Source organism: Macrobrachium nipponense, chromosome 5, assembly GCF_015104395.2.
Source record: "Macrobrachium nipponense isolate FS-2020 chromosome 5, ASM1510439v2, whole genome shotgun sequence".
Taxonomy (NCBI): Eukaryota; Metazoa; Arthropoda; class Malacostraca; order Decapoda; family Palaemonidae; genus Macrobrachium; species Macrobrachium nipponense.
Window position 1 is genome coordinate 30,614,214 of NC_061107.1, and position 14,998 is coordinate 30,629,211.

At 39.4% G+C, this 14,998-nt stretch overlaps 1 protein-coding gene across 1 annotated transcript in view; it reads left to right on the top strand.

The window, feature by feature from the left end:
• Positions 1 to 14,998, top strand: part of LOC135215745 (cytoplasmic polyadenylation element-binding protein 1-like) — an 82,184-nt gene that overhangs the window by 21,094 nt on the left and 46,092 nt on the right. The window contains exon 3 of the mRNA XM_064250700.1: positions 14,440 to 14,595. Coding sequence (XP_064106770.1) covers positions 14,440 to 14,595 — 156 coding nt within the window. The remainder of the gene's footprint in view (positions 1 to 14,439; positions 14,596 to 14,998) is intronic.

The following is a 14,998-nucleotide window of genomic DNA, read 5'->3' on the forward strand; positions in this document are numbered from 1 at the left end:
GTGAACCTGCTAACCTTCCTGTAGACTTTATTTTGCCTAACCCTATACGTAGTATGGCCTATGGGTTATGAATATGTCTGCGAGAGGTGATCGCTCTCCTTCATTGTTGTGAAGAGTGCTACTTCTGTTATTGTTACTCCTAACCCTGTAATGTTGCCTTCGGGCCCTAAAACAGTGTCTGTAGAGGTTATTGCCCTTTCTCTTATACTCTTTCGATTCGTAACTTAGAATCGAAAGTGCTTGCTTTAGAGAGCAATAGTGAAGTGGCTAAGTGCAGTGACAGTGCCCCTTGTGTAGTGGAGGGTGCGTCAGATTGGCCTTATTTCGCCTCTAGGCCGGGACCTCTGCTTGACTCCCAGGACCCGGGGAGAGAGCATGTCGAAAGCCGAAGGAGGGTTACGAGGAACCCCCACCGATCTGGCGTGCCTTCGGCAGTTTCTGATGAAAATCCCCAGACTGCCAAAGTGCGTGCACGTATCCTGAAGGATTGCTTCTCGTCCTCCGAGGCGTCCTCCCCGCGCAAGGGTTGGAGCTCTCGGAAGGACTTGCGCCCTCTAACAAGCTTTAGAGAAGAGGACGCTTCACGTCCTCTCTCTCGTCAGGAGGAAGTCAGGGACGTCGATCTGCCCCATAACGCCTCTAGGCCTGGACCTCTGTCGGACTCCCAGGACCAGGGAGAGGGCATGTCGAAAGCCGAAGGAGGGTTACGGGGAACCCACATCGATCTGGCGTCCCTTCGGTAGGACCTGTTGACTCTTCCCAGGCTGCGGAAGATCGTGCACGTGCACGAATCTCGAAGGATTGCTTCTCGTCCTCCGAGGCGTCCTCCCCGTGCAGGGGTTGGAGCTCTCGGAAGGACTCGCGCCCTCTAAATAGAAGCTTTATAGAAGAGGACGCTTCACGTCCCCTCTCTCTCGTTATGCGTTTCAGTGAGAAGTAAGAAGGCGAACGTCCGCTGTTCACGTGTACGTCTTTCCACCGAGAAATATGAAAAAGAAGGCAGTTTCTCTCGCTTGTTTTGACGCCTGTCAGGAGCGTGACGCTTTTCTGCACGCTTCTTTTGACGCTCGGCTTGAATGGGACGCTCAGATGGACGCCGAGCGTCCTCGCCAGTGGACGCCGAGCGCGTGCCAGCGCACGCCAGGTTTGTCTCCTGGCTGAACGTTTCTGTTGAACTCTTCAAGCTCTTGTTTAAGATTTGAGCCTCAAGAATGTGAAGTAAGCAGTGCTTCAGAGGAAGCTTAAAGTGAACAGATAACTTCGTCTTCGAAACCCAGCAAGACCTCGGGTTTCGTGAATTCAAGAGGTCTCTGTCAATATTATATTGCTTTTCGCAAAGGTGGATGGAGTTAAGGAAAGCTCAAGGGAAGATCTCGTTTTCTCTACCGCAGTCAAGACTGCGATAAGGCAGTTACGGGTTATGTAAAGGCTCGACGTCCTGCACGTCAGGACTCTCGGCAACGTTCAGTAGGATTCTTGCAAAGGCACTCATCAAAAGGACGCTCTTCAGGAAAGCGCAAGACAGGACTTCCTTTGCCATACTGCCAATAAATTTTAAGCTTTAGCAGGCATTAGTTGTGATACGGGAGAGGAAGCTGGTTGGAGAGTTTCTTCCTCTTCCCAGGATAATTTTGCAAGCATTTTAGCCCATCTGAAAGGGTTTTTCAGATGATAGATTTTGTTAGTTTCTAGTCGGGACTACGCTGCCGAATTGAACATCGTCGTTCTACCTGCCGTAAGCCCAGTCTCTTAACAGGATTCTTGCCCCTTCCTCGTTTGAGACGGGAATCGGAAAAATAAAATGCTAGACTTCCTGGATTACGTTTTGTCAATTCAGTGACTTTCCCCCATTGACAATATACTATCGTTTTGTCAAGTAAGTGGGTATCCCCTCATTGACAAAATATCTCTTTGTCCCGTAAATGGGTTAGTTCTCATTGACAAACATCTCATTAACTTGATATTGCGTAAGCGAATAAGCTCTTATTGACAAGATTCGGAAGAGCTCTCATTCGTCATTCGCAGACTCGTACAAGAAATAGACTTGTAGACTACGTCAATGAACGCTTATGTCCAATAACATAAGAAGCTTGAGCTGTATGCTTCGATTCTCTAAGTTTTGTTCATGAAATTTGCCTGTCAGATATGTATGTAGCTGTATTTCCGAATTCAGCTATATGTATGTCTGCCAGGTAAGTATGAACAAACTTTGTGATATAATATCATATTTTGCCTTGCATTATTTTACTACTGGTTGGTTCAAGTCATATACGCTTGCTGTAGTTACCTCTTCGGATGGCAACCGAGAGGTCTATTGTCTATTATTTTAAGGACATTTAATCGTTACTCCCTGCAGCCTTCCAGGAGTTTCTGATTTATCTTTTACCGTTGTATGGTAGTGTTCTGACGACACAAACACATCTATATATTTAGCGTCTTCTGTTTCGCTTAAATATACCAGCTTGAGAGTCTCTTTCTGCTAAAAAAATAACGGACCTATTTCTTCGTAGAATAGGGTAGCTGGCAACCCAGACATAAAGTTAAGAGACGACGTTCGTAAGCTGCTGGCTGCTGCTGTGTCTGTCCTCCAGTCCAACCGAGCCAGTAACAGATCGTGCGCTGTCATGCGCGGTAGGTTACGTCTCTCTCTCCTGCGGGATTGACTGACTAACCGTATCTCTGTGCTGGCGTTACGTCTCTCCTGCGGGATTGACTGACTAACTGTATCCCTGTCCTACAATCACGGACTTTAGCCTAAGATTGAGGGGATTTCTTACGTGAAGGAATAAACGTTGCATTCGTTTTGCCTTACTATGTTCAACAGAGTTATCTCTTAATCCTTTCGGTGCTCGTTACCGCACGGTATAGAACTACGAGTCTACCGCAACATTGCACTTTTATATGCTCTCCTGCTTAGGCAAAGCGCAGCCTTATTAGGGAAGTAAGCATACTCGGGGAGGGAATGGATGAGCTTGCTGGGGACCATTTCCTTCCTGAAGAAGTTTGTTTCCCCGAATAGACTGCAATTCAGACCTCCACAGTTTTTTCCTACCGGGAAACTGAAATATTATTCAAGATCTAGGAATGATTCTGAACATCTCTCAGCGTCTATCACCTGAGGTGATAGAAAGAAGTGCCGGACATCTGGTGGAATAGGGGTTTTCAGATGTCCTGGATCTCAATCTGAAAGAAGTAATAGCAATTCGGTCGTCCCTCCAGTCCTCGAAACGAGTTTTTGGAACCAGTGGTCCAGATCAACTCTGATATTCCACAGCTCTCTCATATCTTAAGAAGTATCTTCTCTCGGTCCCTGTTCGAGTTTACGAGAGAGAGCCTATTATAACAGCAGGCGTAGAATGTAACGATCCTCTAGAGGTTCGTTACAGGTTTGCAAAAGTCCGTATGAATCGTCTCGATCGACGGCAGCAACTATTGACTTCCGAGTGGAATCTTTCTTTAGAAGTAAGTTGAGAGTTGTGGAGACTTTAGGGACACCCTTTCATTCTTCTCTTCGATATGTTGAGGACGAAGAGGCTTCTTCTCTGCTCCCTTACTCTCGATCCGGGATCGGTACCATTAAACGCCATCCTATGATATTGACGGCGATGGATGTTTAGTCTCTTTTCCCCTTTTTCAATCGCTTAGGAAATGTAATAAGAGGATTTATGACGTCACAGGGAGCGACAATGACGCTGATCGCCCCATGTTGGCCTTCAGGATCCTAGATTTACAGAGGTCACATCCTTCCTAGTTCACTTTCCAAGGACCTTTTCCGAGAGAGTCGGTCTACTCTAACTCGAAAGGTACCTATAACCTCTCCGCTCTGAGTCTGACTACGTTCAGACTATCGAGATGTTGACAGGAATAAGATTACCGTCTTCCATTTCCGTCTGAAGAATGGGATAAGCTGGCAGTCACAACTATTAAAGAATACGCAAATATGTTGTTGACGGCCTTTGGGCTCAGAGATTTGCGTCTGTCAAACAACAAAGCCCTTCACGATCTTTGAGTTCTGTGGAATCTCGAAACTCGCTCACCATCTACTTTTTGTCTCACCTGTTTTCTCGGAGTCAGACACTCATGCGAGATCAGGCGACATATAGTAGCCCCGAGTTTCTTGTTGACGAAGTCGGTTGCGTTTATACACCCCCGATGATCGTGTAACATGAGACCAGGTTGGACTGTCAGGCATTCTTCCTTCAGGACTGAATCGCCTTTTTGCTCCTCGCTCCTTTCTCCTGGCACCAGAAGCTCGAGTCAGGAGTTGATTCGCTGACGACGTTGGGTTGCGTTGATACACCCCCCAAGGTTTGCTTAGATTGAATCGCCCAGGCAGTCCAGACACTCATCCTTCAGCGAAGAATAGTGCCTTATGGTCTTCAGGGTACAGCCTTGCTGTCCTTGATTCGTATGACTGGTCAACTGGTCGGTCACCTGACTAGTACAGACGGACTGACTGTGCATGTCCAGATCGAAGCTTTCAATATGGAACTTAGACGTAGTCTGAAGTTCTTGATGTCAAAGCATTCGAACCTCTCCTACCTGTTAACTTCTTGCATGTGATCAGGAAGGCCTTCTTCTAACCACCCTAGATACGACAAAGAGGGTTAGTGAGATTTTAAGCCATCGTCACAAGTTTTGGCTTTAGAGAACACAAGGCGGTGTGCTCTCTAAGCCTTCCGTTGTGGCCTAAGAATGGAAACCCGTTTTGTCCTTGGGCCAGGAGCTTGGAAGCAAGGATGGCACAAGTTAGTGGGCAGGAGCCAGAGTGTCCTGTGCCCTGTCGGGTCTCTCAAGTTTTATCTACATAAAACTCAAGAAAGTCGAAGTCATTCAGGGCAATCTGCAGTGTTCCGAAAAAGACCAGACTTGCCCATATCGAAGAACACCCTGGCTTTAGTGTTAAGGAGTTCTTTCAAAAATGCTCCTTCATGTGTTTGCACAAAGATTTGAAATCTTTTTATCTGAATGCTCACGAGGTGAGGGCGCGGCCTCGGAAGCATTTCAACAGAGCATGGCACTCAGCAACATCCTGAGTACCATGTTTTAGCGAAGCAACTCTGTGTTCACTTCACACTCCCTGCGAGATGTGAAGATGGCATATGAGATCTGCTGCTCGCTAGGGCCATACGTGTCTGCAGACACAATCTTGGGGGCAAGAAGTACCACTCATCCCATTATCCTGTAGAAAATTGTTAGGAAGAGCTCTTAATTTAGTTAGTCGCCGACAACGGCGACTTCTTAACTCTTAAGCCTTAGTTAACACACCTTAAACCTTTGGCTAGGTTGGTCAGGTGGTGATATATATATTTATATATATATATTTATATACAGTAGAGCCTCAGTTCTCGACGATAATTCGTTCCAGAAGGAGCGTCGAAATTCGATTATTTCGAGAACTGAATCAAGTTTTCCCATAAGAAATAACTGAAAATGGATTAATCCGTTCTTGACCATCAGTTATTACCTAACCTTGCCTTTTTTATACAATACATTACATGTAAATTACAACTAATAAGTTAAAGTTAAATAAATATCATGTTAAACGTATATTTTATAATTTTAAATGTGTAATATACAGTATAAAAGAAAACTACCCTGTGTCCAACTGATTGTTGACCAAGCTCCATAGGCTACCTAGGTAAATAGTAAGTAGAACGTAGTGTAGTGGGTAGGCATAAAACGTGTTGCTAACATAATAAAAGCATTGAAAAGCAAGTCTAATTATTACAGTAAATTAATAAACTATTAAATTAAACCCAATCTATATTTATCAAAAACTTGCAAAAATTTGCCTACAGTAAGTCGGCATTTAAGGATGTAAACAAACCATAGCTCAGCCCTGGTGGTTTATATCGGGACTATGGTAGTAAAGAAACCATATCTCGCTATAAGCCTAGAAACATTTACATTCGATATTAATTTATGGTAAATCTTTTACGGAGTCTACTGCAATACTGTATACAAAATCTGCTTGAAAATTATCTTTCAGTAAATGTAATGTTATGATACTAACGATTTTGTTTCATAAATGTCCTTATAAAAAAAGGTGCGTCTTTTACGGCAAATTGTCCAATATCAGGGCTGGTTTCAAGCTTATTGGACCTTGACAATTATTATGGTACTGCATGGTACATAGATACGTACACCATAAGTAAAAGAATCTTGCTCAATGTCTTTAATCACTATACCATTACGTACCAGCATCTCTTGAGTTTAATATCAAGCTAACCTTTTTTTTTTTTTTTTTTTTTTTTTTTTTTTTTTTTTTTTTTTTTTTTTACGAGGACGCTTTTACGAAGCATACAGATTGCGTTCGTTACCGCGCACGCGTTGCATATGTAAACTGTGTCACTACCAGACCTCATACGTAAACATTGACGTCTTTTTACAGTAGACATAAAAGAATCTTCTTAATTTCTATAATTATTCTATACCATAGCGGCTTCTCTGATTAAGCTAAGGCTAACCTCCTCTTTACCAGCAAGCTTAACAAAGATTAAGATTGCGTTCGCTACCGAACGGCACACGTTACGTATGTGACAGTGGTTTCACTACCAAATCTCACACGTAAACAATGACGTATTTTTTACAGTAGACATAAAAGAATCTACTTAATTTCTATAATTAATGTATACCGTAGCGGATTCTGAGTTAACCTAAGGCTAACCTCTTCTTTACCGGCACGCTTAAAAAGCTTAGATTGCGTTGCTACCGAACCGAACATGTTACGTATGTAACTGGTTTCACTACCAAATCTTACACGTAAACATTAACGTATTACAGTACGACATAAAAGATTCTTCTTAATTTCTTGATTACTACGCACTTAATATGGCATAGTAGCTTCTCCTGATATACAAACTATGACTAACTTCTTCTTTAGGCCGAAGCTTAACAAAGCTTAAAGATTGCATTCGCTAAAAAAAACTGAACCGCACATGTAACCTACGTACGTAACATTGCCTTCACTCCAAACCTAACACTTAAATACGTATTGCATTTGCTACTGAAACGCGCGTCTCAAGTGTGAGCATGGTTTTAGAATATGTCTACGTTGATACCACCGAAAAAGCAAACGAAATGCGCGCAAGGTGTACAAGAAGACACGACACATGTTGAATGTTTGTAAACATTAGTTGCGACTTTAAACAATGCTGAGTCACTGAGTGGCGTCACCAATGTTACCAACCGTTTTGCTAAATTATGCTAGTCGGTCCAAGCAAGAATTTATGCCAAATATGGTGCAATTTTGTGCCAGAATTATGCTATTAATCTATCATTATCTCATTTCTCTAATACATTTGAGCTAAAACAACGATGTAATGGAAATTTAAAACATTTATATATTAGGTGAAATGATAAAAGTGACGAACAGACAATATTATAACTAATATTTGATGATGTTAGGAAACTCTTAATAAAACACCATTTTTCTTTAGTAGATCACATACGCAATCAACTAGTACACTATTTGATATGCAATCACTATTATACTATTTGACAAATGTGTGAAGATCACACATACAAATGTGAAGAAAAACAACAAGTTTTACTTATTACTGCATCATTATCATTCCATTCAGAACCATTTTTCTTTAACAGGTCACATAAACAATTAATGAATACTTGAAAATGTGTGAAAATTACTTCAAATATAACATTTTGTTATTTACTGATATTTCCTGGTAAAAATTAAAACTAAAAAAAAGGTAAACAAACAAACCAGTCTCTACTCAAGAAGAAAAACATACGTACTTATTACTTGATCATTATCATGCCACTGAAACACTTTTTCTTTAATAGATCACATACACAATGAATAAATACTTGAAAATTGTAGTAAAATCACTTCAGACCATAATTAAAATTTTGATTACTGAAAAAATAAAACTTAAAAAAGGAAAAAAAGTAATTCTTTACTCATGAAGAAAAAACATTATTAACACTTTACTGATTGTTTGTCATGCCACTGTGGGTATTTATTTATATTCACAAAATTTAACATTCCTTAGTTGGGTTCAAACTTAGCAATTAACTCATTTGTTAGTGCTGCTTTTGAGGCAATTTCACTTGAAGATACATTCACTATAGCTGTGTATGAAATTGAGGAATTTTCTGCATTTTATTTAAAATTTTAGTGAAAATACATTCTAAAATTGTACTAGAACCCTAAGTGTGAAAGAAATTATGCTAAGCTCCAATTCTTGGGTCAAATTATGCTAAAAAACATGAAATTATGCTACATTTGGTTAGCACTGGATGACGCCAACTAGCGGCAGCTGGCGGAAACAGTTTTGGTTTACAAACATCATATGGTCGGGGGTCGGAAACTGGTTTTTTGGTTGAAAACAGATACAAAGTTTATTGGAAATTTAGTGGCGAAATCCGATTATGTCGAGTTCTAATACGGTCGTGAACCGGGTCTCTACTGTATATATTTATTTTACTTCTTAGCCCTCATGGTATGTCCAATATGGTCTAGTCACATTGTGGTCACGCCCACCCCCGTTGACAGATCATCTGGAGTGCACCAGCTTTATAGGTCTCTACCTCGCTGGCAACTCTAGTAAAGCAGAAGCAGACTTGGGTGACAGTAATCACGAAGTCAGCTATGCTAACAGGTGGAACCAAGATGTAAATCATCTGCATGCATTTGTTTCCCAAAATCCTTCTATTCTGTCCCTTCCCACCTCCAACGGTGGGATTCAGCTCTATATATATCTGACAGGTAAGTTTCATGAACAAAATGATATTGTTATGATACAATAAAGTTTGTTCATACTTACCTGGCAGATATATATAATCAAGTACCCACCCACCTCCCCTCAGGGGACAGTGGAAATAAAAATTATGAATAGAAAATGGGAATGGTTCCTGATACCCGCCTCCCAGCGGCGGGAATGGGTACTAACCACCTGGCCGACCACTGCGTGTGTCGGAAGTTTTTTAAATTCTGTCGGACTTCAGAAAATACAGCTATATATATATCTGCCAGGTAAGTATGAACAAACTTTATTGTATCATAACAATATCATTTTTCTTAGGATTTTTGACGATGTTCCGGCTTACGACGCGTCTCAAGAACTGAACCCCCCGTCGTAACCCGGGAACTGCCTGTACAGTTAACCCTAAGAGAGATTGGAGTGCAACTGTTGGGAGAAGTAGGATCAGTTAGTCATGAAAGAGAGCAGCAGTGTTTCAGATGTGGAAAGCCAGGACATGAGAAAAATGAATGTTGGTGGGTGTTAGGAGCGTGCTTTGGGTGTGGGCAAACGGGCTCATTTAGTGGGGAACAGTGTGCGAAATGTGTTGAATGTGGAATGGAAGGTCATGTGGCTAATGTGTGTAGACGAAAGGAAGTGAAGCAGGCTAACAGTTCGGGAGACTAGTTAAAGAGGGGATTCAGTTGGGTGGGTCCTCTAGTGTGCGACAGCATGGTCGGGAGAATACGATGAGTGAATGATTGAGGGTGAATAAGTGTAAGCGGAGTGTCATTGAACAAATGGGTCTGGGAGATTGGCAATTAGTGTTGGTAGAGTATGGAAGAAAGCGTAAGAATGAAGAGAAAGGGAATGGAAGGAAGAAGCATGCGGCATGATAAAGGTGTTAATGTTAGAGTACAAACAGTTGATAAGGCGTGTAATACGGATGACTGAGGGAATGAAGGATACGTATAGCGTGTGTGGGTTTGAATTAGCAGGGGTGAGTGAGATTTTAGTGGGAAGGAAACTGAGTAGTAGGGAAGTGGCTGATAGGATGGATAAGGCTTTGCAGGAGTTTGATAAAGTATGGATGAACTGAGTGGTTTGGTAGTAGAAATAGGAGAGATATTGGGACCAGAGCTAGATGTTGTCAATGAATGAGATTTGGGAGGATAGTAGTGAGGGAGACAGTGGGAGTTTGAATGAAAGTGGTTTGGTAGAAGTGAATGGCGAAATAGAGAATGTATGAGGGGCCTCAGAACGAGATCCAGGGGCCTGCCTCTGAGCATGGTTGGGTGTTGCAAAAGGCGATTTAGTGTGTATGTTGCAGTGTAAGGAAACATTGTCAGATGTAATTGGGGAGGTAAATAGGGGTGAACTTGTTTCATTTGACGCTGTCACTCACTCTCATAGAAGAGCGTTAAAGGATTAGGATGTCTCAAAGTATTGTTAGTCCATCCGAGGAGACATCGTGTGCTCACTTACCTGTAGGAGCAGGTTTTCCTGTGCATTCACAGTGACCTAATAATTTTGTCTAGCTTTCTTTTAAACTCTTCCACAAATTTTGTCCAGCTTTTTTTTAAACACTTCCACACGGTTGCTGTTTACAACTCCTGGTGGCAGTTTATTCCATGTGTCACATATCTTTTATGTAAAGAAATTCCCAAAATGGGATGTGTTGTATCGCTTAAGTTCTAGTTTCCATCCATTATTTCTTGTCTGGTTTTTGTTTAATGTAAATAGGTTACTGTCTACTTTTGTTATGCCTTTCAGTATTTTGAATGTTTCTATTAGTTGTCCTTGGAATCGTCGTGTTTATAAGCCATACATGTTCAGGCTCTCTAGTCGTCTTCAGTAACCTATTTGCCTGAAGGATGGAATTAACTTTGTGACTCTTGCTTGTATTTTTTTTTTTTTTTCTTTTTTTTTTTTTTAAACCCTTAAACGCCGAATGGCCGTATTAAACGTCGAGTCAAAATCTCCCCCGATTTCCGAATGGACGTACCATACGTCGGATCAAAAAAAAATTTTTTAAATTCGCGGAAAAATACTTAAAGGCCTACCAGCCAAAAACTTTTGAATCACGCGCCTTCGGGGATGCTGGGAGTTCACGGATCAAGGCGTTGTTTTGTTTACAATTGTTACGCAGGCGCGCAAGCGCGAATTTCTTTTTATCGCACTAAAAAGTATCAGTGACATCTCGAAAATTATTTCGTCACTTTGACATAATTTTTGCACCGTCTTAAATTATCCGTTACATGAAGTATTATATATGAAAATGTGCGCAATTTCATTTAAAATACATTTAAAAAATACTCATGATTGTAACTTTTATCAGTTTTGAAATATTTCCATATAAATAACGATAAGTGCCAAAATTTCAACCTTCGGTCAACTTTGACTCTACCGAAATGGTCGAAAAACGCAATTGTAAGCTAAAACGCTTATATTGTAGTAATATTCAACTATTTACCTTAATTTTGCAACAAATTGGAAGTCTCTAGCACAATATTTCGATTTATGGTGAATTTATGAAAAAACTTTTTCCTTACGTCTGCGCGGTAACTCTTCCGAAAAAAATCATACATGCGATTGTGGTAATGTTTGCACCATTTTAAAATTAGCCGTTACATAAAGTTTTATATATGGAAATGTGCGCAATTTCATGCACAATACCACTAAAAACAACCCATGGTTGTAGCTTTTATCAGTTTTGAAATATTTTCATATAAAAAATGTGACAAATTTTCAACCTTCGGTCAATTTTGACTCTACCGAAATGGTCGAAAAACGCAATTGTAAGCTAAAACTCTCATATTTTAGTAATATTCAATCATTTACCTTCATTTTGTAACAAATTGGAAGTCTCTAGCACAAAATTTTGATTTATGGTGAATTTATGAAAAAAATAACATTTTCCTTATGTCCGCGCGGTAACTTCCAAAAAAATCATACGTGCGATTGTGATAATGTTTGCACCATTTTAAATTAGCCGTTACATAAAGTTTTATATATGAAAATATGCGCAATTTCATGTAGAATACAACAAAAATAAAAATAATTGGAAGGTTTTAGCTTTTCTCATTTTGAAATATTTGCATATAAATCACGATAAATAGAAAAAAAAACCACGTTCGGTCAACTTTGACTCTACCGAAATGGTTCGAAAAAACGCAATTGTAAGCTAAAACTCTTATATTTTGGTAATATTCAATCATTTAACTTCATTTTGCAACAAATTGGAAGTCTCTAGCACAATATTTCGATTTATGGTGAATTTATGAAAAAAACTTTCCTTCCCTCTGAGCGCGGATTCTCCGCCATATATCTCCGAATTGCGTACATCGAATTCTCAGAAAATTTGCTCCGTTTCATATTAGGCATTTCATAGTTTTATATATGAAAATGTGCACAATTTCATGTAAAATAAAAGAAAAATATTTGAAGGTTGTAGCTCTTCTCATTTTTTAAATATTTGCATATAAATCACGATAAATAGAAGAAAAACCACGTTTGGTCAACTTTGATTCTACCGAAATGGTCGAAAAACGCAATTGTAAGCTAAAACTCTTACAGTATCGTAATATTCAATCATTTGTATTCATTTTGAAAAAAATTGGAAATCTCTAGAACAATAATTAGGTTTACGGTGAATTTTTGAAAAAAACATTATTTTACGTCTGCGCGTTACAAATTCGTACATCATTTTGTGATATTTTTCCGGTGTTGCTTTTATTGTTTTACAATGTATTATATATCAAAATGATTGCAATTTAGTGTACAATACAACGAAAAAAAAATAAACTTGTTAGCTTTTACCGTTTTTTGCACAGCGTGATTTTAATACAATTATGTATGATTTTTTTTTTCGCTACCATATATCGCATTATTTACATATATTATTTTTCATTTCTGATGACTGCATACTAAACTTCAGGCAATGAAAAAAGGAGCCAAAAATGAACTCTTAATCTTCAAAACTAAGCGCGCTGTGATTTTTTGAAAAAATTATTTTTTCCGCTTCCGCGCTCACTCAAAACCGGCTCCGGCATTCGGGGGGAGTTTTTTATTTTTACCGCTTCGGCGTTTAAGGGTTAATCTATTATGTCTTTATTTAGTGTTGGTGACCAAAACTGTACTACATTACATATTCAAGATGGGGTCTAACTATTGATGTTTAGAGCTGCAGCACAGTTTCCTTGTTTCTGTATTTGAACTGCTTCTTTATGTATCCCACTAGTTTTTGTGCCTTCTTTTCTGCTTTTATGCACTGTTTTGCTTTTATGCACTATTTTGTCGATTTTAAGTCCTTGGTAATAATGACTCCAAGGTCGTCTTCTTTTTCTACACTTAGTCATTCCCAAGCAGCATGTAGCTGGCATGAGGGTTGTTTGTCCCTATTTGTAACATTTTACACTTATCTACATTAAAAGGCATTTGCCATTTTTTTACCCCACTTATTTTTATTAGATCTTTTCTTAAACTTTCCTCTCCATCTGGGTCTGCTGCATTTACACCTAGTTTGGTGTCATCTGCAAATTTGGCTATCCTGCTAGTTGTGCCTATATCAGTGTCATTAATGTAATTTAAAAACTAGAGGGGGCCAAGGACAGAACCCTGGTGAACTCCGCTTGTTACATTTGCCCATTTTGATTCTTCACCATTTATTACGACTTTTTCTATAAGTTAGCCAGTCTTTGACCCAGTCTGCTGTTTCTCCTACAATTCCTAAAGCTCTAACTTTTGTCATCAGATTCTTGTGTGGGACTTTGTCAAAGGCCTTTTGGAAATCAAAGTAGAGTATGTCTATTGCGCTACTACTGTCGTAAATACCTAGCATGTTGTGAAAAAACTCCAAGAGGTTTGATAGGCAGGATCTGTTTTGTATGAAACCATGTTGACTGTTTAACAGTAAGTTGTTTCTATCTATGTGATCCACAATTTGATCTGCAATTATGGACTAAAAAATCTTGCAAACGACTGACATTAGGCAGATTGGTCTATAATTTCCCAGCTCTTCTCTTGGATTTTTTGTTTTTTTTAGGCACATTTCCTAGTTTCCAGCCCTTTGGTGCCTTTCTTTGTTCAGCACTTTTCCTGTAGAGTTTATATAGGTGAGGGACTATCTTCTCTTTTAGCTCTTTAATTTCTCTTGGATGAATCTCATCTGGGCCAGGAGATTTGAATTTGGTGAGTGTGCATTTTATTTTTAATGTCCTCTGTAAATATTTTGTCTAGTGGTTCTGCCCCTTCGTATTTAATAGCAGGTTCCGGCATTGAGGTAGTGTCTTCAGTTGTAAATACACTAGTAAAAAACTTATTCAATAACTGCTTTTTCCAAGTCTGAGTTCACTAGGTTACCTCTGTTGTCCCTTGGGGACCTATGCTATTTTTCATTGGTTTCCTACTATTAACATGTGCAAAGAATTCTTTTGGTTTTTCTTTAGAAACTGATGAGAGACTTATCCTCATTTATATTTGCATTTCTTACTAATTGTTCCACCAATCTTCAGAGTTCTTTATGCCTGCTTGCATCTATTGGTGTTGGTTCATTGATATTCCATTCTGGATGGGAAATAAAATTTGGTAAAATGTATTTGCAAACAGTTTGCAAGGTTTGTTTCTAAATGTTTCCTGTTTGGACAGGCCTTTAAACTACTACTTGGTTAATAGTGATGATAACCAAGGAGACTTGGATATATGATTCTCTGTAAATTGATTATTTATTTTTCAGGTCTTTCTCGGAGGGGTTCCATGGGATGTCACTGAATTAGTTTTGAAGCAGACCTTCATAGAGTTTGGTAACATAAAAGTTGAATGGCCTGGCAAGGAGAGTTCTTCAAATCCTCAGAAGGGTTATGTGTACATAACCTTTGAGCATGAGAAACAGGTAAAAACACTTAATTCATACTTTAGGATTACTATGTTAATTCTTAGAGTACATTTCTATTCTATAAGGCTAAAGTTAAGGGAAAAATTATTTTCAGTTGGGGTGAATGAAATACTCTGAAAGTTCTATCATTTTCAATTTCATTGACCTAAGAAAAAAAAAGGATCAACTGCTAGGATCTATAGGAGTAGGTGTATACCTGGATGACATAGCAATTTACTCTACAACATGGGAAGAACATCTGAAGATTCTGAGAAAAGTTTTCAAGAAACTACAAGAAGCAGGATTAACAGTCAACCTAGAGAAGAGTGAGTTTGGCAAAGCATCTGTGCAGTATCTTGGGTTTGAAGTTGGGAAAGGCCTTCTTGCTCCAGTAAATGCTAATGTAGAAGGTATCCGTAAG